Source organism: Theropithecus gelada, chromosome 12 (genome assembly GCF_003255815.1).
Source record: "Theropithecus gelada isolate Dixy chromosome 12, Tgel_1.0, whole genome shotgun sequence".
Taxonomy (NCBI): Eukaryota; Metazoa; Chordata; class Mammalia; order Primates; family Cercopithecidae; genus Theropithecus; species Theropithecus gelada.
In genome coordinates this window covers 13,389,400-13,416,204 of record NC_037680.1, presented here as the reverse complement: position 1 = coordinate 13,416,204, position 26,805 = coordinate 13,389,400, and the positions used below count along the sequence as shown (strand labels likewise).

The 26,805-nt window shown below is 38.6% G+C and overlaps 1 protein-coding gene across 3 annotated transcripts in view; it reads left to right on the top strand.

Annotated features, from left to right (window-relative positions):
- The window catches only part of ZRANB3 (zinc finger RANBP2-type containing 3), a 310,204-nt gene that overhangs the window by 210,230 nt on the left and 73,169 nt on the right, over positions 1-26,805 (top strand). For all 3 annotated transcript variants that reach the window (XM_025405290.1, XM_025405292.1, XM_025405291.1), the window contains exon 9: positions 24,964-25,083. In XM_025405290.1, coding sequence (XP_025261075.1) covers positions 24,964-25,083 — 120 coding nt within the window. The remainder of the gene's footprint in view (positions 1-24,963; positions 25,084-26,805) is intronic.

Below are 26,805 nucleotides of genomic sequence, written 5' to 3'. Positions count from 1 at the left end.
TATATTCAATTTGCTGAAAGGAAGAGGAAAAAAGCTTTCAGCCAAAAATACTATACCCAACAAAGCTGTCCTTCAAAAGTAGAGGAGAAATAAAATATTTCTCAGACAAGGAAAAACTGAAGGAATTTATCATCACTAGAACAGCCCTATAAGAAAAGCTTAACAAGGCCGGGCGCGGTGGCTCAAGCCTGTAATCCCAGCACTTTGGGAGGCCGAGACGGGTGGATCACGAGGTCAGGAGATCAAGACCATCCTGGTGAACACAGTGAAACCCCGTCTCTACTAAAAAATACAAAAAACTAGCCGGGTGATGTGGCGGGCGCCTGTAGTCCCAGCCACTTGGGAGGCTGAGGCAGGAGAATGGCATGAACCCGGGAGGTGGAGCTTGCAGTGAGCTGAGATCCGGCCACTGCACTCCAGCCTGGGCGACAGAGCGAGACTCCGTCTGCAAAAAAAAAAAAAAAAAAAGAAAAGCTTAACGGAGCCCTACACCTGGAAAAAATTAATTACATCTACCATCATGAAAACACATGAAAGTACAAAACTCATTGGTAGAGCAGATACGCAAATGAGGAAAAGAAAGGACTCAAATGTTACTACTGCAGAAAGCCACGAAACCACAATGATTAAGAGAGAAAGAAAGGAACAAATGTAGAAAACAACAATGAAACAATTAACAAAACGGCAGGAATAAGTCCTCACATATAAAACATAACGTTAAATGTTAATGGGTTGAATTCTTCACTTTAAAGATACAGGCTGGCTGAATGGATTTTTTTAAAACAACATCGCCCAATTGTATGCTGCCTATAAGAAATTCACTTCATCTGTAAAGACATATATAGACTGAAAGCAAAGAGATGGAAAAAGATGTTCCACACAAAGAGAAACCTAAAGTGAGCAGGAATAGCTATACTTATCAGAAAAAGCAAGCCTTATGTCAAATAGTAAAAGGGGCCAGGCACAGTGGCTCACACCTGTAATCCCAGCACTTTGGGAGGCCAAGGCAGGTGGATCATATGAGGTCAGGAGTTTGAGACCAACCTGCAAACATGGTGAAACCCCGTCTCTACTAAAACTATAAACATTAGCTGGGCACGGTGGCACACACCTGTAATCCCAGCTACTTGGGAAGCTGAGGCAGGAGAATTGCTTGAACCCGGGGAGGTGGAGGTTGCAGTGAGCCGAGATCGCACCACTGTACTCCAGCCTGGGCGACAGAGGGAGACCCCATCTCAAAAAAAAAAAAAAAGAAAAGAAACTTGAAACTGATTGTTTTAAAAGAATAAAACTTGTAAAACTTAAAAATAGAGAAGAAACTAATTTACCCATGTCAGCAGTAAAATAGAATAAAAAGACTGTCACTACAGACCCTATAGGCATTAAAAAGATAAGAGAATATCATTAACAACTTTATGTCAAGAAAGCCAACAAAATTTATATGAATATATAGATTCCATAAATATCACAGCTGACTCAAAAAGAAATTAAAAACCTGAATAACCCTGTATCAACTAGAAAAGTTCAATTCATAGTAAAAATCATCCTATAATGAAAATTTGAGGCCTCAATGGTTTCATTGCTATATTCCATTGAATATTTAATGTAAAAAGTAAAACCAATTCTAAAAATTTCTTAGAAAACCAAAAACAAAGAAATACCTCCCAACTAATTTTATAAATTCAGGATTACTCTGATACCAAGACCAGACAAACACATAATAAGAAAACTATAGGTCAGTGTTCTTAATGAATTTGAAAGTCCTTAACAAAGTGTTAGCAAATTAAATCCACCAGTATGTAAAAAAGTATACCAGCAATACAAAGTTTGACAGTGAATTAATCAATCACTGTAAATCATCACATGAACAATATAAAAATTAAAAACCATATGATTATCTCAATATAAACATTTGACAAAATTCAATATCCATTCATGACAAAACCTGTCAACAAATCAGGAATAGAAAGGAACTTCTTTGGCCATGTGCGGTGGCTCACGCCTATAATCCCAGCACTTTGGGAAGCTGAGGTGGGCGGATCACCTGAGGTCGGGAGTTTGAGACCAGCCTGACCAACATGGAGAAACCCTGTCTTTACTAAAAATACAAAACTGGCCGGGCATGGTGGCACATGCCTAAATCCCAGCTACTAAGGAGACTGAGGCAGGAGAATCGCTTGAACCTGGGAGGCGGAGGTTGCAGTGAGCCGAGATTGTGCCATTGCACTCTAGCCTGGGCAACAAGAGAGAAACTGCGTCTCAAAAAAAAAAAAAAAAAAAAAAAGAAAGAAAGGAACTTCCTTATCCTAATAAAAGGCAATTATGAAAACTTACATTTAACATCATACTTAATGTAGAAAGACTGATGCTCTTCCTCTAAGATCAGGAACAAGACGAGAGAGCCTTTCCTCATCACTTCTCTTTAACATTGTTCTGGTTCTGGTCTTAGCTGTGCATTAAGGCTAGACAAAGAAATACAAGGTATACATATTGAAAAGCAGTAAGTAAAATTGTCCATATTCACAGGCAGCATTATCCACATACAAAATCGAAGAGTGATTTTATCAAAGTCACAGAATTCATGTTCAACATATAAAAATCATTTCTAGTTCCATATATCAGCAATAACAATTGGAAACTGAAATTTTAAAAATATGATTTGAAATAGCATCCAAAATCATGAACTAATTTAGAATAAAGTCAACAAAAATATGTACTGAAAACTACAAAGCATTGTTTAGAACAAGTAAAGCAAACTTAAATAAACAACAGATAGATTATGTTCATGAATCAGAAGATTCAATATTGTTAAGATGTCAGTTCTCTGTAAATTTTTATATTCAATGCAGTGTTAATCAAAATCCTTGTAGTCTTTCTTGTATAAATTGACACACTAAATATAAATTTTTTGTGGCAATACAAAGGACTTACTATAGCCAAAACAATTTTGAACGAGTCATACTACATTACATAAATACTTAATAAGAAGTTAAATTAATAAATCAGAAAAGAGAGTCCAGAAATAGAACCTCACATAGATTGTCAGTTGATCTGTTAAGAAAGAAGACAAGATAACTCAATGGGAAATTATAGTTTTCAATAATGGATAGTAAGACAATAGGATATCCATAAGGAAAAAAAGAAGTCTTGAACATTATTTCACACCAGACATAAAAATTAACTTGAAATGAGTCATAGAATTAAATATGAGAGCTAAAATTATAAAATTCTTAGGAGCATACATATGTAAAAATATTCCCAACTTTTGGGGAGGACAGTGTTTTATTTAGGATACAGAAAGTACAAACTTTAAAGAAAAAATTAAGATTAAAAACTTGAACACATGGTGGTAAAAAAAAATGTAGTCGTATGAAAGACACTGTTAGGAAAATGAAAATGCAAAACATAGATTGGAAGAAAATATTTTCAATATATTCTCCTTGTTTCATTTTCCCATGTCTTAATTTTCAGTTTGATCGTAATTTTTTGTTAGATCAGTGTTCATTGTTTACAGTATAATAACTCTGTTAAACATCTCACTGGTGAGCTATAATTAAATTTTTTTCTTTGACAACTATTGTTTTTCCTAGAGTTAATAACTCTCTTGTTTTTTGCTTGTTTGCTTAATTTTCTTTGTATATAATACTGAATACAGAATGCTTGCTTAAGGAAAAAGAACATATATGAGAACCTTTTAGATCATTTCTTGTCTGTGGTTAAAAAACCCTGGTTGGGGGCCGGGCGCGGTGGCTCAAGCCTGTAATCCCAGCACTTTGGGAGGCCGAGACGGGCGGATCAGGAGGTCAGGAGATCGAGACCATCTTGGCTAACACAGTGAAACCCCGTCTCTACTAAAAAATACAAAAAAAACTAGCCGGGTGAGGTGGCGGGCGCCTGTAGTCCCAGCTACTCGGGAGGCAGAGGCAGGAGAATGGCGTAAACCCGGGAGGCGGAGCTTGCAGTGAGCTGAGATCCGGCCACTGCACTCCAGCCTGGGCGACAGAGCAAGACTCCGTCTACAAAAAAAAAAAAAAAAAAAAAAAAACACCCTGGTTGGGGCCGGGTGTGGTGGCTCCTGCCTGTAATCCCAGCACTTTGGGAGGCCAAGGCAGGCAGATCACGAGGTCAGGAGTTCGAGACCAGCCTGGCCAGCATGGTGAAACCCCCATCTCTACTAAAAATACAAAAATTAGCTGGGCATGGTGGCGTGTGCCTGTAATCCCAGGTACTCGGGAGGTTGAGGCAGGAGAATCACTTGAACTCAGGAGGTGGAGGTTGCAGTAAGCTAAGATGGTGCCACTGCACTCCAACCTGGTTGACAGAGTGAGACTCCATCTCAAACAAACAAACAAACAAAAAACCCTGGTTTGAAGTCAGAAGTGTTGACAATCAATAGGAATCTGGCATCTAATTCCTAGGATTCTTGAAGGAAAAGAAAAGAGAAAAAAAGTAGTTGTCCATAAATTAGGTCATGTTCCCAAAGATTAATGGCAGCAGAAGGCCAGTCCTTGTCTCACCAGTTCCCTAGAGTTTTTAGTCATTTTTCATTCCTTCTCTAATAGAACTTCTGTCCTCAACCACCTATGGAAATTGGAACTGTGTATTTCTATTCCTGAGCTACAGCCAGAAATAATTAATTCAAGCTATGACCAAATTGGAATTCTTAATACATTTTCCCCAGAAATATTATTGATATTTAGTAGAGTCTACAGTAACTGTGAATAATACAGTTTACCTACATTATGGATTAAATAGGCTTTGCAGGAGGTAGCTAGTTATCAACTACATTTAATATTGATTCTGTGAAAAAAAATTAGTTTCAGAGTTCTCCCAAACCAGTTTGTAAATGAACTTGAAATACCACAGATTATGATTTGATTATTATATTGTACGTATACCAGTGTTGGTGCTTCCTTTCTTTGATTAAATGTTTTCCTATTAATTCAATACATATTTATTGATTGCCTACTATGTAGCAAGGTGCTAGGGAGGTATGGTGAACATAGTGTCCTCCTCTCAAGGAACTTGCAATCTGTTGGGGAAGACCATGAAATAAATGTTCAACTACAGTAGAGTATATTTAGTGCTTCAAAAACAGGATGCTTATGAAAGTACATGAGAGAAAATACCTGGCCCAGTCTTGAGGGTGCAAGAAAGACATCCCAAGGAATGAACAAATGAGATTTAGCCTGCCAGAGGGAGTGAGTAAAATAGGAAGGAGATGGGCTGGTGGAATGTATTTCAGGCGATTGAAACAGTTTGTGGAAACTCACAGAATAACAAGGAAAGACATATTCAGGGAACCAAAAGTAGGTCAACATGCCTGCAGCATAGTCCTAGAGAGGAGTTCTCCAGCCTGGGCAACATAGTGAGACCGCACCTCTACAAAAAATTAAACATGGCCAGGTGCGGTGGCTCAAGCCTATAATCCCAGCACTTTGGGAGGCCTAAGGGGGCAGATCACTTGAGGTCAGGAGTTCGAGATGAACCTGGCCAACATGGTGAAACTCCATCTCTACTAAAAATACAAAAATTAGCTGGGCATGGTGGTGCGTGCCTATAATCCCAGATACTCGGGAAGCTGGAGCAGGAGCATTGCTTGAACCCAGGAGGTGGAGGTTGCAGTGAGCTGAGATGGTATCACTTCACTCCAACCTGGGCACACTCCAGCCTGGGCAACAAGAGTGAAACTCTGTCTCAAAAAAATATATATATTAAACATATTAATTGGGCATGGTGGCATGTGCCTTTACTCCCAGCCACTTGAGAGGCTGAGTTGGAAGGATCACTTAAACCCAGGAGGTCAAGGCTGTAGTGAGCCATGATCATGCCACTGCATTCTAGCCTGGGTGACAGAGCAAGATACTGTCTCAAAAAGAGGAATTCTGACTGAGATTAGGCTGGAGGTCAATGAGAGCTGTAACTACATTATGAAAGTCACAGTTCATAATTTGTAATTTATTCTAAAGGTTCTCAGCAGTCAGGTACAGTGACCTGGAGTAAAATAATCAGATTTGGGCTTTAGAGGAATAACTGTAGCTGTGTGGAGAATGTATTGGAAGCAATAACTAATAGGCAGAGAATCCACTTAGGATGCTCACTGATAATCTAGATGAACAATGCTGGTGATCTATACCAAGGTAGTGGCTGTATCATATCTTAACTGGGAAAGGAAAATTCAAGATAGATTAAGGCAGTGCAATCAGTAGACATTGGTGATTGACTGAGTGTGGAGGTGAGAGAAAAGGTCAAATCTAGATTTCTTGCTTGATCAGCTGGGTTGATATTTCTGCCATTCATCAAAATTGTGAAAAAATAGGAGATACATTTTGTGCCCAGACCCCCATTAAGCATGATCTGTGCCAAACACAACAAGGTGCAGGCTGTTAGATAGTAAAAATTTTCTTTGTACTCTGTAGCATCATTTTAGAAATACTTTTGTTTTCTATGAATCGTTTGAAAAATTATGTTGAGGAATTTGAAGATAATTTAAAACCACCTGATGATGGATTTTTTTTTTAATCTTGATAAGAATAAGAAGGAAAAATTTAAAGAGAATAATGAGTTTTCGAGTAAATAGATTGGTGTAAATATGCAGCTACTTATAGGATATGCTATTTTAAGGGCATATACTTAATTATTGCTTACAGTAAAATGAATTCCTCATTATTCGTGGTGTTTAATTTTTAAAAGGCTATAATTCCATAATAAATACATAAATGTATGAAGTATGAAATCTTGTTCTTGCCAAACTGAAGAAATGAATACTTTCTCTATTCTTTTTTTTAAACACTGTTCACTAATTGTGGTTAGAGAGCATTGGGCCTAGAGAGTATTGGGTCATCTTTCCTCTTCCTTTGCTCTAGACGGAGATATGCCTAAAGCCTTCCAAACAAATGGGTCTCTATCTATCCTAATTTTATAGATCTTCAAGATAAAAGATTTCTTTCTCTGCTGTAATCTTTTCTTTGCCTCATAACATACACACTGTTCTAGGCAGACAAGAGGAAAGTACAGGGCTTCAAATTAGGTCATATCAGCAAATTAGGTCATATTGTTAATAAATTTTAATATGTACAGTGCTACGCTACAGAATTATGGTATTGGCATGTATTATTTATGTACTGTATAAACATTTATGCTAGTCTACCTTTTGAAGTACTTCTTAGGAGGACAGAGTATATTTTAAGTATGTTTATTATCTCCTTAGTGGTGTTATTAGATTATCAAGGTTTCTTTCTCAGGTAGTTCTTAATGAAAACAAATAATGGTAATGATAAATAGTAAATAATGATGATAGGGAGGGCTTCCAGTGGAAATGGGAAAGGGCCACAAGGAGAAGGAAACTTCCAGCTGAACTCTGTAATAATTTCGACCAAGTACAAATTTTCCTAGGCAGAAACCTGGGGGGGGATGGTGTTCGAGGGGGATGGTGCTCAAGCAGAATGGGAAGTGCAGATACAAGCACCCAAGCAGCTGTAGGCAGAGCCGGGGAGGCTTGTAGCCTGGGGCAAGAGCTGCCTGGATGTAAACTCAGTGTTGTTGGTGGAGCACAATGGGAGTGAGACTGGCCTTGCTGGCTGCCTGGGAGCTGAATGAGGCCTGTCACTGCAGGCGTTCCCCCACTTCCCTGGAGACCTGAATGACACAGCAGAGGCAGCCATAATCTCCCTAGGAACATAAGTCCGTTAGCCTGAGAACCACACTCCCAGCCCCTAGGGTGGATGCAGCAGACCCAGCCCAAGGAGAGTCTGAGCTCAGACACAACTAACCCTGCCACCTGATAGTCTTCTCTACCCGCCCCGGTAACAGAAGACAAAAGACATAATCTCTTAGAATCTATGTAGTCCTGCCCATCTCCGGAGAAAGTGGAATACTTATCCAGAACTTCAGGACAAGCTTGTATGCCCCCTATACTGCTGCAGCTGATGTTCTCTTGAAAGCGACCCCTACTGGCTGTCGGCCAGCCAATCAAGCCATTACAGCCACTCAGAACAACCCTGCTCCAGAAAAGGAGGAAAGAACAGCTAATTCCACTGCCTGTAACATCCTGGCTAACCAGAGGTCCTGAGTCTGTCCATGTGACAAATTCACTGCTAGCACAGTCAGCATTCAGGAAAACCAGTGCACTAAACAAAACTACAACCAAGGACCCTCACAGAGTCCATTTCACTGCCTTACTACCTTCACCAGAGCAGGTGATGGTATGCACAGCTGAGAGACCTGAAGACCGATCACATCACAGGACTCTTTGCAGACACTTCCCAGTACCAGCCCGGAGGCCAGTAGCTCTGCTGGGGTGGCTAGACGCATGAGAGCAATAACAATCACTGCAGTCTGGCTCTCAGAAAGCCCCATCTCTAGGGGAAGGGGGCGAGCACCACATCAAGGGATCACCCTGTGGGACAAAAGAATCTGAACAGCAACCCTTGAGCCCCAGATGTTTCCTCTGACATGGTCTATCCAACTGAGAAGGAACCAGAAAAACAATTCTGGTAATATGACAAAGCAAGGTTCTTTAACATCCCTAAAAAATCACACTAACTCACCAGCAATGGATCAAAACTAAGAAGAAATCTGAAGTGCCAGAAAAAGAATTCAGAGGTCAATTATTAAGTTCCTCAAGGAGGCATCAGAGAAAGGTAAAAACCGACTTACATAATATTTTGTTGTTGTTGAGACAGAGTTTCACTCTGTCACCCAGGCTGGAGTGCAGTGGTACGATCTTGGCTCACTGCACCCTCTGCCTCATGGGTTTAAGCAATTATCATGCCTCAGCCTCCCCAGTAGCTGGGACAACAGGCGCGCACCACCACACCCAGCTAATTTTTGTATTTTTAGTAGAGATAGGGTTTCACCACGTTGGCCAGGCTGATCTCGACTCCTGACCTCAGATTATGCACCCACCTCAGCTCCCCAAAGGGCTAGGATTACAAGCGTGGGCCACCAAGCCCAGCCAATAAATTTTAAAAACAATGCAGGATATGGACAAAAAAGTCTCCAGAGAAATAGATATCATAAAGAAAAGACAATCATAACTTCTGGAAATGAAAGAAACACTTAGAGAAATATAAAATACACTGTAAACTTACAACAATATAATTGAACAAGTAGAATAAAGAACTTCAGAGATTGAAGACAAGGCTTTCAAATTAATGCAATCTGACAAAGACAAAGAAAAAGAATTTTTAAAAATGAACAAAGCCTCCAAGAAGTTTGGGATTACGTTAAATGACCAAGCCTAAGAATAATTAAGAATAGCCAGGTGCTATGACTCATGCCTATAATCCCAGCACTTTGGGAAGCCGAGGGGAGTGGATCACTTGAGGTCAGGAGTTCAAGACGAGCCTGGCCAACATGGTGAGACCCTGTCTCTACTAAACATACAAAAATTAGCTAGGTGTGGTGGCACACGCCAGTAATACTAGCTACTTGGGAGACTGAAGCTGGAGAATTGCTTGAATCCAGAAGGCAGAGGTTGCCTTGAGCCGAGATCATGCCACTGCACTCCACCCTGGGTGACAGAGTGAGACTCCATCTTAAAAAAAAAAAAAAAAGAAGAAGAAGAATTAAGAATAATTGATGTTCCTGGGCCAGGTGCGGTGGCTCACGCCTGTATTCCCAGCACTTTGGGAGGCCGAGGCAGGTGGATCACCTGAGGTCATGAGTTCAAGAGCAGCCTGGCCAGCATGGTGAAACCCCATCTCTACTAAAAATACAAAAAATTATCCGGGTGCAGTGGTATGCACCTGTAATCCCAGCTACTCGGGAGGCTAAGGCATGAGAATGGCTTGAACCTAGGAGGCAGAGGTTGCAGTGAGCCAAGAACACACCACTACACTCCAGCCTGGGTGACAGAATAATTGTTGTTCCCTAGGAAGAAGAAAAGTCTAAAAGTTTGGAAAACTTATTTCAGGGAATAATCAAGGAAACCATCCCTGACCTTGTTAGAGATCTAGACATCCAAATATAAGAAATTCAAAGAACACCCAGGAAATTCATCGCAAAAAGATCGTGAAACTAAATCTTGAATCAAATCCTTGAAATACACCAAAACAGAACCTCCTTAAAGCATAAATCTCACAGGGCCTATAAAACAATGACACAATGGGAGGGGGAAGAAAAAAAACCCAAAAAACCAACCCAAGGTATTCAGGCAACAACTAGCACTCTTAATAGAATAGTACCTCACATCTCAATACTGACATTGACTGTAAATGGCCTAAATGCTGCACTTAAATGATACAGAATGGCAGAATGAATAAGAATTCATCAGGCTGGGCACGGTGGCTCACGCCTGTAATCCCAGCACTTTGGGAGGCCAAGGCAGGCAGATCATGAGGTCAGGAGATCAAGACCATTGTGGCTAACACGGTGAAACCCCATCTCTACTAAAAATAAAAATTAAAAAAAAAATTAACCCGGTGTGGTGGTGGCCACCTGTAGTCCCAGCTACTCTGGAGGCTGAAGCAGGAGAATGGTGTGAACCCGGGAGGTGGAGCTTACAGTGAGCCGAGATTGCACCACTGCACTCCAGCCTGGGCGACACAGCAAGATAGTCTCAAAAAAAAAAAAAAGAATTCATCAACCAAGTCTCTGCTGTCTTCAGGAGACTCACCTAACACATAAGGATTCACATAAACTTAAGGTAAAGGGGTGTAAAAAGATAGTCCATGTAAATGGACACCAAAAGTGAGCAGGAGTAGCTATCTTTATATCAGAAAAAAAACAGACTTTAAAGCAACAACAGTTAAAAGAGACAAAGAGGGACATTATATAATGATGAAAGGACTAGTCCAACAGGAAGATATCACAATCCTAAATACATACGCACCTAACACTGCAGCTCCCAAACTTTTGAAACAATTACTGCTAGACCTAAGAAATTAGATAGACTGCAACACAATAGAGGGGGACTTCAGTACTCCACTGACAGCACTAGACAGGTCATCAAGACAGAAAGTCAACAAAGAAACAGTGGATTTAAACTATACCCTAGAATAAATGGACATAACAGATAGGTACATAACATTCTGCAGTTGTACCCTAGAACAAAAGGACTTAACAGATATTTAGAAAACATTCTACCCAACAGCTGCAGAATATACATTATATTCATCAGCATATGAACATTCTCTAAGATAGACCATATGATAGGCCACAAAACAAGCCTTAATAAATTTCAGAAAATCGAATGTTTTTGTTTTTGAGACGGGGTCTTGCTCTGTTGCCCACGCTGGAGTGCAGTGGCACAGTCTCGACTCACCACAACCTCCGCCTCTTGGGTTCAAGTGATTTTCCTGCCTTAGCCTCCTGTGAAGCTGAGATTACAGGCATGCTCCGCCACTCCCAGCTAATTTTTGTATTTTTAGTAGAGACGGGGTCTCACTATATTGGCTAGACTGATCTTGACCTTCAGGCCTCAAGTGATCCACCTGACTTGGCCTCCCAAAATGCTACGATTACAGGCATAAGCCACCAAACCCAGCCAAAAAATCAAAGTATATCAAGTACTCTCTCAGACTACAGTGGAATAAAATTATAAATCAACTCCAGGGCTGGGCATAGTGACTCATGCCTGTAATCCCAGCACTGTGGGATACTGAGGTGGGTAGATCATAAGTTCGGGAGTTCAAGACCGGCCTGGCCAACATGGCAAAACCCCATCTCTACTAAAACTACAAAAATTAGCCAGGCGCGGCCGGGCGCGGTGGCTCAAGCCTGTAATCCCAGCACTTTGGAAGGCCGAGACGGGCGGATCACGAGTTCAGGAGATCAAGACCATCCTGGCTAACACGGTGAAACCCCGTCTCTACTAAAATACAAAAAAAATTAGCCGGGCGAGGTGGCGGGCGCCTGTACTCCCAGCTACTCGGGAGGCTGAGGCAGGAGAATGGCGTGAACCCAGAAGGCGGGGCTTGCAGTGAGCTGAGATCCGGCCACTGCACTCCAGCCTGGGCAACAGAGCCAGACTCCGTCTCAAAAAAAAAAAAAAAAATTAGCCAGGCGCAGTGGCAGGCACCTATAATCCCAGCTGCTCAGGAGGCTGAGGCAGGAGAATCGCTTGAACCTGGGCGGCAGAGGTTGCAGTGAGCTGAGATTGCGCCACTACACTCCAGCCCGGGCAATAGAGTGAGACTCCGTCTTAAAAACTAAAAAAGAAATCAACTACAAAGAAACCCTCAAAACCATGCAGATATATGAAAATTAAATAGTCTGTTCCTGAATGATCACTGAGTCAACAATAAAATCAAGATTGAAATTACAAATTCCTTGAACTGAATGATAATAGTGACACAACCTATCAAAACCTCTAGGATACAGCAAAAACAGTGCTAAGAGGAAAGATCATAGCATTAAATGTCTGCATCAAAAACTCTGAAAAAGCACTAATAAGACAATCTAAGGTCATAGCTAAAGAAACTAGAAAAACAAGAACAAACCAGACCCAAACCCTGCAGAAGAAAAGAAATAAAAGAGCAGAAGTAAATGAAATTGAAACAACATACACACACACAAACAAGTTCTTTAAAAATATAAATCAAGTTGATAGACCATTAGTGAGGCTAGCCAAGAAAAGAGAGAAGATCCAAGTAGGCTCAATTAGAAATGAAACAGAAGATACTACAACCAATACCACAGAAATACAAATGATTATTCATGGCTGCTGTTAACACCTTTATGTGCACAAACTAGAAAACCTAGAAGACATGGATAAATTCCTGGAATTACACAACCCTCCTCGATTAAACCAGGAAGAAATAGAGACTCTGAACAGACCCATAACAAGCAGCAACATTGAAATGGTAATTTAAAAATTGCCAACAAAAAAAAGTTAAGGACCAGATGGATTCACAACTGAATTCTATCAGACTTCCAAAGAATTGGTACCAATCCTATTGAAACTATTCCAAAAGACAAAGCGGGAATCCTCCCTAAATCATTCTACGAAAGCAGTATCACCCTAACACCAAAACCAGGAAAGGATATAACAAAAAATGAAAACTACAGACCAGTATTTCTAATGAACACAGATGCAAAAATCCTCAACAAAATACTAGCTAACCCAAATCCAACAGTATATCAAAAAGATAATCCACCATGATCAAGTGGGTTTCATATTGGGGATGCTGGGATGGCTTAACACACACAGGCCAATAAATGTTATACATCACATAAATAGAATTAAAAACAAAAATTACCTGATCACCTCGATAGATGCAGAAAAGACATTTGACAAAATCCAGCATCCTTTCGTGATTAAAACCCTCAGAAAATTGTCATAGAGGGAACATATTTTAAGATAATAAAAGCCATCTATGACAAACCCACAGCCAACATTATACTGAATGGGGAAAAGTTGAAAGCATTCCCCCTGCGAACTGAAACAAGGCAAGGATGCCCACTTTGACCACTTATATTCAACATAGTACTGAAAGTCCAAGCCAGAGCAGTCGGACAAGAGAAAGAAATAAAGGGCATCTATGTCAGTAAAGAGAAAGTCAAACTGTCATGGTTCACCAGTGATATGATCGTATACCCAGAAAACCCTAAAGACTCATCCAGAGAGCTCCTAGATCTGATAAATGAATTCAGTAAAGTTTCAGGATACAAAATCAATGTACACAAATCAGTAGCACTGCTATACACTAACAGTGACCAAGCCAAGAATCAAGTCAAGAACTGAAGCCCTTTTACAGTAGCTGCAAAAAAAAAAAAAAAAAGAGGAAAGAAATATACCTAACCAAGGACCCGAAAGACCTCTACGAGGAAAACTACAAAACACTGCTGAAGGAAATCACAGACAACACAAACAAATGGAAACACGTCAACACATCCCATGCTTGTGGATGGGTAGAATCAATATTGTGAAAATAATCATATGGCCAAAAACAATCAACAAATTCAATGCAATTCCCATTGAAATAACCATCATCATTCCTCACAGAACTAGAAAAAACAATCCTAAAATTCATATGAAACCAAAAAAACTCCTCATAGCCAAAGCAGGACTAAGCAAAAAGAACAAATCCGAGGCATCACATTACATGACTTTGAACTGTACAATAAGGTTGTAGTCACCAAAACAGCATGGTACTTGTGTAAAAATGGGCACATAGACCAATGGTACAGAATAGAGAACCCAGAAATAACGCCAAATAATTACAGCCAGCTGATCTTCGACAAAGCAAACGGAAAGATAAAGTGGGGAAAGAACATTCTATTCAAATAAATGGTGCTGGGATAATTGGCAAGCCACACGTAGGAGAATGAAACTGGATCCTCATCTCTCACCTGATACATAGATCAACTCAAGATGGATCAAATACTTAAATCTGACCTGAAACAATAAAAATTCTAGAAGATAACACTGGAAAACCCCTTCTAGACATTGGCCTAGGCAAAGAGCTCATGACCAAGAACCCAAAAGCAAATACAACAAAAACAAAGATAAATAGATGAGACTTAAATAAATTAAAAAGCTTCTGCACAGCAAAAGGAACAGTCAGCAGAGTAAATAGACAACCCACAGAGTGGGAGAAAATCTTCACAAACCATGCCTCCAACAAAGGACTAATAGCCAGAATCTACAAGAAACGCAAACAAGTCAGCAAGAAAAAAAATAACAATAATCCCATCAAAAAGTGGGCTAAGTACATAAATAGACAATTCTCAAAGAAGATAAGCAAATGGCCAAAAAAACATGAAAAAATGCTCATCATCACCTATTATCAGGGAAATGCAAATTAAAACCACAGTATAATACCACCTTGTTCCTGCAAGAATGGCTATCATTTAAAAATCAAAAAATAAGGCCGAGTGCAGTGGCTCACGCCTGTAATCCCAACACTTCAGGAGGCCAAGGCAGGCAGATCACTTGAGGCTAGGAGTTTGAGACCAGTCTGGACAATATGGTGAAACCCCGTCTCTACTAAAAATACAAAAATTAGCCGGGTGTAGTGGCGTGTGCCTGTAGTCCCAGATACTCAGGAGATTGAGGAAGGAGAATTGCGTGAACCCAGGATTTGGAGGTTGCAGTGAGCCGAGATTGCACCACTGCACTCCAGCCTGGGTGACAACGCGAGACTCCCTCTCAAAAAGAAAAAGAAAATGCAAAGGCATAAGAATGATACAATGGGACTTTGGGGACTTGGGGGAAGGGTGAGAGGGGTGTAAGAGATAAAAGACGTGTAACTGGGTGCAGTGTACACTGCCCAGGTGATAGGTGCACCATAATCTCAGAAATCACACCTAAAGAACTTATCCATGTAACCAAACACCACCTGTTTCCCCAAAAACCTATTAAAATAAAAATAAATAAATAAAAATAAAATAAAACAATGGAACTTTTTTTTAAAATAATGATGATAAATAGTAAACAAAGGAATGAACCAAAAATAATCAATGTTACCAGTACAAAGTCAATTAGTGGAGAATCTCCAATAATTAGGAGAATTACTTTTCTTCTATGTCATTGTTTTTGTTGCTTTGTAATATATGTTGAGAATACAATGGATGAAAATGAACGCATTCTTCAGATTTGTGATCAGCATAATACTTTTCTAGAAAAAAAACCAGATACCTGTGTTACGTATGGTCTGGCCATCTCTCAATTCAAGTACATTACAACAGGTACCACAACAATGCCTCATTTTTAGAAGAAACCATTTTGGGAGAAATGCCAGTTATTTTTCTATGAAAAGGATTAAAGCCAACCCATAATTTAAAATTTCTTGTCACTAGAGGGATGGCAGCATTCCTTCGTGCCTTAACAACTTTCCAGAAGGCAAATTACTTTAAACACGTTTCCATTATGCACAAAGTGTGTTTCCTCTTTAATTGCCTCAGCAGCTTAGCACAGGTGGAATCCTATTTATAATATGCAGTGAGGTATAATGAGGCCACTGCAATATTCCCTGCCGCACAGGGTCTGGGAAGATATGAGACTGAAGAGCGCTTCTTCTTGTGCCGTTTCTGTAGTTTCGGAAAGGATCTCTGGCTCTGAATTGGGGACACTCTGCCTCCTCTTCATTAGCAGGAAATAGTCAGCAATAATCAATACAGTGCAAATAAAATAATGTTACCATTTTAGAGGATAAAAGAGTATATTAACCATATGGAGATGTGGCATGGAGGAAGGCTTTCTTAAAGATAAGGAAATAAATCCACTTGAGAAGGAGTGTTGTAAGGTTTTTGAGGTGGCAAGAATGGATAGGTTGGAATCACAAATAGAGGAGTTTACCATAGGAAAAGAAGAAATAACCTCTCTGCCAGGCACGGTGGCTCACGCCTGTAATCCCAGCACTTTGGGAGGCCAAGGCGGGCAGATCACCTGAGGCCAGGAGTTCAAGCAGACCAGCCTGACCAACATGGAGAAACCCCGTCTCTACTAAAAATACAAAATTAGCCAGGCGTGGTGGTGCATGCCTATAATCCCAGCTGCTCAGGAGGCTGAGGCAGGATAATTGCTTGAACCCGGGAGGCAGAGGCTGCAGTGAGCTGAGATTGCACCATTGCACTCCAGCCTAGGCAACAAGAGCAAAACTCTGTCTCAAGAAAAAAAAAAAAAAAAAGAAGAAATAACCTCTCTTGTTACAAAAGGAAAGGAAGTGAGGATGAGGAAAGTAAGGAAAGGTAACAGAATTCTCAGATGTGATTCTATTTTCTTTGGGCAAGGGGTGGTTTGAGAGCTGGGAGTCATAGGTTGTGATGTTGAAGTAGTTTTTGCAGTTTACTGGAGAAATATGCTAATAATAGGAGCTAATACTTTGTAATGTCCACTATGTGCCAAGCACTAATCCAAACATATTTCATGGACTAACTTATTTAATTTTCACCACAACCCTATGCAGTATAGGTACTTTTATCTTCTTTTATAGATGAGAAAATTAAACCACAGAGATTAAGTGACTCTCAATGTCTCTCACATTGTAAATGATGGAGCTAGTATTCAAACCCAGACTGTCTGGCTCCAGAGTCCATGTGCTTAGCCATCATTCTACAAGGATAGCTAAATAGACATAATATTTGTTAATGACCCTGGATTAATGTGTTATCTATTTTTCTATTAGTGATTTTTTTAAGGGTCAGAGTCTTGCTCTGTTGTCCAGGCTGCAGTGCAGTGGTGTGATCGTGGCTCACTGCATCCTCTAACTTCCAGGCTCAAGCTGTCCTCCCACCACAGCCTAATGACTAGCTGGGACTACAGGCATGAGCCATCATGCCTGGCTCCCTATTAGTGATTTTTCAACATCCCTGAATAGGCATGGAAAAGATGCAGACTTTAAAGTCTGTACATTCTGTGTGTTTTGATTTTTAACACCCAAATAAGGTTTATTCATGAACAAATAAATAAATAAACCTCACCAAATAAAGTTTATTCTGTACTTATTGCCATGACTAGTGGATGGAGTTTAGAAATAAATCAAGAATGTTTTTAATAATTGAATTCAGTTTTAAAAGAATTAGATTAGCTGTTTTGTTTGTTTGAGACAGGGCCTCACTCTGTCACCCAGGCTGAAGTGCAGTGGCACAATCACAGCTCACTGCAGCCTCAACCTCCCAGGCTCAAGCAGTCCTTCTGCCCCAGCCTCCCAAGTAGCTGGGAGTACAGACAGGCACATGCCACCACACCCGGCTAATTTTTAAAATTTTTGTAGATACAGGCTCCCACTATGTTGCCCAGGCTGGTCTCAAACTCCTGGGCTTGAGCAGTCCTCCTGCCCCAGCCTCCCAAAGTGCTGGGATTATAGCCATGTGTCGCTGTGTCAGGCCTAGATTAGCTGTTTTGATCAATGACTTTTATGATCAAACTTCCACGAAAATAACTTTCTTAAAGTTCATAAGAGTATTGACTTTACTTTGTCAAAATTTGGGTGAATTTTGGGTAAATGGAATTGTGTCATTCTTAGGAATGCTATCTCATGTATCCTTGCTAAGTTGATTGATTGATTGATTGATTGATTGATAATGATTGCTTTATTATAACTTGTTCTGAAAACCTTACGGAAAGATTTAGGATCCCAGGGTTTTTTTGTAAAATTATGTTGGTTAAGATATTAAATTGGAATTACCTTTTTCACAGGGTATTGTATCCCATCTACCCTTCAGTGTGCTGCTTGTGGAACTCCATCAGTGTCAAAAGATTAAATGTATTAGAGGTATTAGATTTGTATTTGCAGATATATTTATAAGGAAGTAAAACATTCTTTGAGATAAGAAAATAATACTTTTGATAGTTCACTGGAACCATCTTTTGAAGTGAAATTATTGTTTCTTTGGGAAAATTTGGGCGTGAGGCTCTGTAAAAATGTTCAAAGCCCTGACATTATGGTATGGAAACTGCTAGTCTTCTCCTGAAGGCTGTCTCCTACCAGATTTCAAAATCTTTACTAACAGATTTGAAAATGTTTTTTCAGGCTGATGAAAAAGTTTCTAAATTAAAAACTATCGGCAAAGGGGGAAGGGATACTGGAAGACAATGTCTAGCCTTCCTTTTGTGGTGAGCTGCGGAAGCTAGGCAAGGAGTAAATAAACAATGCATATTCTCTTTTACTTTGGTACTTGCCTCTGCTTATTTAAGATTATTTTAAAGGATAGAAAGTAAATCAACTATCACAAAAGAAATAAGTTATTAAGGAACAGTATAAGGTGAGGTAGATAAATGAATAAAAATAAGAGAGTATATCAACTGATGAATGGATAAATAAAATGCATATATATTCATACAGTGGAATATTATTTGACATTAAAAAATAAATGAAGTGCTGATGTATGCTACAACATAGATTGGAAACCATTACACTAAGTTAAAGAAGCTGTCTCAGAAAACACATATATGATTCCATTTATATGGAATGTCCAACAGAGTCAAATCCATAGAGACAGAAAGTTAATTAGTGTTCACCTAGAGCTGAAATGATGGGGAGCTGGGGTATGACAGCTGAGAGGTAAAGGAATTCTTTTTAGGGTAATGAAAAGGTCCTAACATTGTTAGGTTGTGATTGTTGTGATGATACACAATTCTGCAAATGTACTAAAAGCCATTGAATTGTACACTTAAAAGAGTGAATTTTATGGCATGGGAATTATATCACAATGAAGCTATTTTTTAAAAAAGAGAGAGAACCTAGGTTCTTCTGTCTTTTGTTGTCTGACCCAGTTCGCTGCTTGCCCTCAACAGCTCCTATTATAGCCCCAAGATGACTGCTGCATTCCAGGATATCAGATATGAAGTGCAGCCCATAATGTCTAAAGCAAGGAAAAGTGTTCCTAAGAGTGCCTTTGTCAGGGAGGATGTTTTTTTGAAACCCCCAGCAGACTCCTTAGGTGTCATATTAGTCAGAATCATTTGCAGGGGAAATGAAAATGCTAGGTTTGCTTAGACCAATCACAATTCACCTGTGACTAAGAAGACATTGAAAGAGTTTAAAAGGTCATGCGATATCTGAACAAAACTGTCATTTGACTGGGTTCTGAGGACTTCAGGACTTAAAGGGAAGCTTTCTTTGTGCTCACACTCTCTTAGCTGTAAGTTATAGCTGTTAAAGAAAAGATTATTCTGACTTGTTAAAACAGTAGGGAAGACTACTCAAGACTATTGCAGTATAGAGGTCAACTGTTTTGCAATAGGCGAGAGAGGTTGAGCTCAATTCCAAATACAAGGACAAGTAGAGGTTTATAGCCAGCAAGTAGGTTGAGAGAGTTGATGAATGGAAAATTACTAAGAGGAGACCTGAAGGAGATTCTTGCTAAAGACAGGCCAAGGCTTTATACATCCAAAGGTGCGGAATAAGGAACTAGATCCAATATCAAGAGTGGGGGGATTTTCACTGAAATGACTTAGTAGGGTTCTTATAAGACTGGGCTATGCAGGCCTGGCAAGGATAGGATGGACACAGAAGACCAAGGTGAAGGCTTAGTTGCACAGAGGGCTCAGGAGAGCCTAACTAAAGTTAGATCAAAGGAGAGTCTTTGTCATAGTTCAGTTTTGATGTTTTTGTCTTTCTTTTTTTTCTTTCTTTTTATTTGATTAAAAGCCAACAATTTGAAATCAAATAACTTTTATCAGTTCTTCAGTGCAATATATATTTTTCTTTAACTACTTTTACCTCAGAAAGTAAGATGTGTACTTCTTCACTGAAAAAAAAAATGAATATTCTATTTATTGTTGTATTTAATTTAATTTAATTTATTTATTTATTTTGAGATGGAGATTTGCTCTTGTTGCTCAGGCTGGAGTGCAATGGTGCAATCTCAGGTCACCGCAGCCTCTACCTCCCGGGCTCAAACGGTTCTCCCGCCTCAGCCTCCCGAGTAGCTGGACCACAGGCATGCGCCATCACACCTGGCTAATTTTATATTTTCAGTAGAGACAGGGTTTCTCCATGTTGGTCAGGCTGGTCCCTAACTCCAGACCTCAGGTGATCCTCCCACCTCGGCCTCCCAAAGTGCTGGGATTACAGGCGTGAGCAACCGCACCTGGCCTGCATTTTTTTAAATAAGATATAATGTATAGTTAATTACTTAAATTAGACCTTCGACTAACAGGCTCATTACTAACAGATCAATTCTAGTAAAATAAAATAGAGTTTTGAACACATGCATTTTCTGCAACTTCTGTGAAACCTGAACTGGCATAACCAAGACGTTAATTATTATGAGAACCTGCCATTCCACATACTATGTGCTTAAGATCGTTTGGAAGCAAATTCCTGTTCAGATAATTTCAAATCTGACAATGCAGTGATAGTTTTTATTAGGATAAAATCAAAATAGTTAAAATGCATGCATAGTACATTTTAAAATGAAAATCTGTGTAATCCCCAGCTTAAGAACCTAAGAGAATCCCAAAAGTTCATTTGTAACTTTTGATGTTTTGCTATACTAAACACATTTTCTCCTAAAAAGCAGTATCACAAATGATGGTTAAGTTGCTTTGTTAGTCCTAAGAGCCTATTTAGCCAGTTATGTAATTGAGCTTTATAATAATGTTAGGAACCATAAACCTTTTTGAAGCACTAGTGGAAAGGAGTGGGAAAAGGGGGCTTGAACTTTGGCATCAGCATCTCTGGTCATGATGGAAGCAGGTGATATCAGTGGAGGAGACTCTAACAAAAATTGCTCACTTGGGAAGAGGAGGGGGAATCCATCTGAGACTAGAGGTTTGGCAATTATATAGTTTGTAAATCTGGACTGGATAGTAATGAATGTACCTTAAAAGTACTCCATCTTGACATGTACATTTTGAAAGGCTTATCACAGTAAATATAGCTCTTTAGGCAAACATGCACTTTATTAAAATGGTTCAGTTGCCATGACAACATATCCGGAATTTATAGCTCCTTGTTTTGACAGTACTTCATTTCCACTTTCCAAGGCACTGAAATCCAAGGCTAAAGTTCTTAACAGCCCCTTCTCTCATTGTATGATGAATTTCTGTGGTTTAGAAAACTTAGACATGCAAAATGTCATTTGCAGAATCTGTCATGTGACTTTATAGTCATATATATGAATTTTAAGTAGGTATTTTTCAGTTTCGAAATGCCTTCTTTATAATTTTTTATTACCAAACCTACATAGTATCATAGTTTAATGACCAGAGATCCAAAAAATAACAGTCCTCTAACCTTATTTCCCAAAGGCAACAACCTTCTTTTCTTTCAGCTGATTTTTTTTTTTTTTTTTAGTATTTACTTCAAATCCCTCAACACCATACTTATATTGCTGCTTGGTTTGTATTACTATTTGCTTTGTAATTTTAGCTGTCATCAGTTGCCTTCTTAATACGGAAGATAAAATTTTAGCCCTTTCTGTTTTTTCCATCCTTCCATGAAAGTGATAATCATAGTTTTACTGATTTTATAGCAACTTATTACCAATTTTGGCTTGATCAGTATGCACCATGTTTATTATTAGAACCATATTTACAACATTTACAGGTGAAATATATGCTATGGATATGTTTTCTTCCACAATTCATTTTATTTTCTTTGGCATTAATAATTATAAACGTTTTTATTTTCTTCTTTTATTAGTTTTCTGTGTAGTTGTCACTAATTCATCCTCAAAGTTTCCCCTAGTTATTTAACCTCCTCCCATTATCTTTAAACATTAAGCATTGTATTAATCTCATCTTCTTAAAGAAATTTCCCCTGGTTCCTTCTGATTAGCTCCAGTCTGAACTGTTACTCTTTAGGCCTGCTGCAGAGCTCTCATCCTAGAGATTTTCACCTCTTTCCTTTATATTATTTTCTTTCTTTGTTTACTTCCTTGTTTTGTTGGAGGATTTTCTCCAGTAGCCTCCCAAGAAATGGTATATTGGAAGCAAATTATTTGCATTCCTTGCGTATTTGAAAATATTATTATTCTATCTGTTTTTTAATTAGCTGGATATAAAATTTAGGGAAATCATTTTCTCTCATTTCTGGTATTGGTATTGAGAAATCCAATACAATTCAGAATTGTTACTCTATTTTGATTCTATGAAATCTTTTCTTCCCTTTCTGGAAGCTTATAGAATCATTTCTGTGTCCCAGTGTTCTAAAATTTCTTGATAATGAGCCTCGTTCTGGGTGTGTTTTCATTCATTGTGAAAGACACGAAGTGGGTCTTTTCCATTTTTCATTTTGGAAACTCATGCCCTTCAGTTATGTAGAACTTTATTTCTTTGATTATTTTTGTTGGTTTTTTTTCTCTGTTTGTTTTCTGAGACTTTTATTATGCCTATATTTTCATACATTGCCCTCATGACCTGATCCCCTAATTATTTTATATTTTATATTTCTTTTTTTTTTTTTTTTTTTTTGAGACAGAGTCTCATTCTGTTGCCCAGGCTGGAGAGCAGTGACGTAATCTCGGCTCACTGCAACCTCCACCTCCCAGGTTCAAGCGATTCTCCTGCCTTGGCCTCCCGAGTAGCTGGGATTACAGGCGCATGCCAACACGCCTGGCTAATTTTTGTATTTTTGGTAGAGATGGGGTTTCACCATGTTGGCCAGGCTGGTCTTGAACTCCTGACCTCGAGTGATCCGCCCGCCTCGGCCTCCCAAAGTGCTGGGATTACAGGCGTGAGCCACCATGCCTGGCCTATATATTTTCTGTCCACTTTCTGGGAGATTTCCTTAGCTTAGTAACCAATGAATTATCCATTTCTGCTATTATATTTTTCATTTCTGAGAGTACTTTTTTCTCCTCTTTATATCTCTCTCTTTTTTTTTTTTCTGGAAAATGGTCTTGTTTTATAAATGCAATCTCTTTCAGTTTTCTTAGCTCTGTATATTTGATCTGTTCATACATGTTGCTTTCTACAAATATCTATTGATCTTTGGTTGGTTGCTTATATTTACAAGAAAGACACTAACCACTGACTAGAAGCTCTGCACATGTATATGATTTATAGACTATGGCCTTCAATAAAGGGTGTTCTCAATGGGATGTCTCCTTGGGAAACCCCTGATAGCAGTATCTTTCATTTTTTCTCTTGGCTGGTCAGATTCCTTAGAAAAGAATCACTTTATATGATTCTGCCCTCTTGCCTGAAGGACATAAGCCTGTTTCTGTTTCGGGAAGTATAGGGGTAAGAAGGCTGGGAGAGAGGGGCAGATCTCAGCATTTATTTTGTAACTTTCATGTAATCCCCATGAATTTTGTAGGATATACTTATCATCAATATAGGATTCCTCCATCCAAATACCCTCTATTTTATCCACTCCAGAGAATAAGTCTGTAGTTTTCTACCACAATGGTTATAGTAGTTACTTATTGTATGGCATAGGTAGAGAGAAGGTAAATAGCAGTATTGTACATAATCAACTACTTAAACATTATTTCAGCAGGTCCTTCTAGCCACACCTGTCCCCATTCCAGAGGTATCATTTTCTGAACCTTTTTAGATGACTGCAGCATAAATCAAGTGCTTCTCCAGTTTCCATAGCCAGTTTAGGTAATCTGTGAGATTGGTTAATCAGTTGTCAGTCATTATGTACTTCTTAGCTTCCAAAGTTTTGTTGCTATTGACTTTTCTCCAGTTCTCTTTGTCCCTCTACACTTAGATATCTTTTAAACATAGCATTGAGATGGAGCAGAAGTTAAATGTGGTCAGCCTGGTATCTTTTTCCAAAAGTTGTAAATAACCAGATTTTTTAAAGTTAAAAGATACATATATTCATATTTTAAACTTAATTCATGCGATCCTCTTTAATTCCTATTTATTTCATACCAAATTGATTTTTCACTCTTACTAAGTAACTTGGCCTCAAGTTACCTATTAATCTGAACTTTTTAAATTTTCTTCCTTCTACCTCACAATTGTTCTATATGTCCCCCTGTTCTCTCAGACCTCACTACTGTTGTCTTCATCCCATCACTCCAGCCTCTTCTGGAACCTTCTCCATCCCAGAGATACGCTAAATGACCTCATTTCCATTTATCTTAATCTGTGTGCTCCTTGAACTGCCTATTTGTAAGTCTACCTAAGTTTCTTAAGTAAAAAACAAAAACAAAAACAAAACAACTTTCCTTAAACCTTACTCTTTTCAGTCTTCCCTTTAAAAAAAAAAAAAAAAAGTGCTCTTCATCTGATTTTTTTGCTCTCTATTTTCTCCTTAACTCTGTCCTACTTAGTCTTATATGTAAACTTTTTTGAAAATCACCTTCTAAACAAAACTGCCAACTCCTTGATCATAGCCTACTTGACTACCTCCTTTCCGTTGAAACCCATTGTTGTGTTGTTTTTTAATTCTTCTAATTCTTGTCTTCTTCTCGTTTAACTGCTCAGGTTTTTCCCTTCTTGTCCCTCTTCTTCAACATTTTCCTTATATGGGCTTCTACTTCCTTAGGCTACCTAGAGAACAGTGCAGCTAAAAGTTCATATTTACTGATTTTCAAGCCGCTTTATTAAAAGTGACAAATTTTAAATAATCACTTTTATGACACTAATAAGGTTTACCTTTTAATATTTAGGCAGGTGCTGTAAAGGATTATATTAAGATGATGCTTCAGAATGATTCACTTAAATTTCTGGTTTTTGCTCACCATTTAAGCATGCTCCAAGCTTGCACAGAAGCAGTCATCGAAAATAAGGTATGTTGCTATTTTTTAATTAAATACTTTTTAGAATGCATATTTTTACTATACTAAACTTCAGTTGTAGTCTCATAATTGAGGAGTTTTTTGTCTTCTTTAGATGATGGTATATAAATTATTACACATTTTTCTTGAAAATTATATTAGTATTATATGTGATATACTATTAAATTTTCTCTTTTCTTAACTGATCTCATAATTTTCCACTGACCAAATTATCTGGATTGATTAAAAATATGCTGCCATGATAGGCTATAATGCGAATTTCATTTTTGTTCCTGGATATACCATTTTAGAGTGGCGTAGGTGGTTAAACGTTAGACTTTCTATTTACCTGCATGGTGGCCTTTGAATGTGGGTGACATAGAGAGGAAAGAATGAATGAATTTGGCCAATGTTAGTACCCAACTGCAGTCATACCATTTAAACTTCCAGGCAGTGTATGGAAAATGATTACTAAAATTTAGTGTAGATGTATTTGAAACATATGGCCTAAGTAATTTATCAGGTTAGCTCCATCAAGCCATGTGGCTTTACTGCATCTTCTTAGGTCTACCTTGATTTCCAGTAGTCCACCAGTGAGTGGCAACATCTTCCTTTGTTTCTATCAAAGATAAAAACTTAGCATACATTGTTTAAACATTAGTTAATATGTTCATTAATATTACCAAAGAAATACTTCTAGTATTTCCTCCATAGGAAGAGTTATAATAAAGTGCTGTACATTAAAAGGTACTTTCTCACTGATTATATAGTTTCTGAAAAACACCCTCTAAGAGTTAATTAACCTTAATATTTTTTAAATGATTGGGCAAGAAATTAGATTCCTAATATTTTTCTTATTCTGATTCCATTATACCTTAAAACTACTGGGATCGATTCGAAGTATGGTAGTCTTTTTTTCTTACATCCATTTTACTGATATGTTTAGAATCCCATTTAGCTTTACTAAGAGTTAAAAATGTAGATATAGGCCAGGTGTGGTGGCTCACACCTGTAATCCCAGCACTTTGGAAGGCCGAGGGGAACGGATCACCTGAGGTCGGGAGTTCCAGAACAGCCTGACCAACATGGAGAAACCCCGTCTCTACTAAAAATACAGAATTAGCCGGGCGTGGTGGCACATGCCTGTAATCGCAGCTACTCGGGAGACTGAGGCAGGAGAATCGCTTGAACCTAGGAGGAGGCAGAGGTTGCAGTGAGCTGAAATCCTGCCACTGCACTCCAGCCTTGGCAATAAGAGCGAAACTTCTTCTCAAAAAGAAAAAAAGATATTTATGGGGTTGGAGGTGAATTTTTCCCCAACTCTCCCTACCCTGACAATGTATTTTCTTTAGAAAGACCCTCAGAGGATTTTATAATCTTCCTTAATGGCTATTAAATGGTTCATTGGTCAACGTATACTTGCTCTTTGAGGACAGAACATTAATACGGGACATTCTCTTTAATAATTAACTTGGATATTCCCTTATAAAAGTGAATATTCATATGTTCCAACTATTTAAGGCTATATTTTCTATAGCAGTACATATATGAATAAGGTTTTTTGAAATTTAGGACTATTTTTAGAAGTTGGATAATGACTTCTTTTTAGCTATTCTAACACATAGTGATAACCCCCTTTTCTCAACTCAGATCATTCTTAAAGACAGCAATGTTCAGTTTAACACTTAATGTTTCCCTACATTTTTTTTTTTTTTTTTTTTTTTTTTTTTTTTT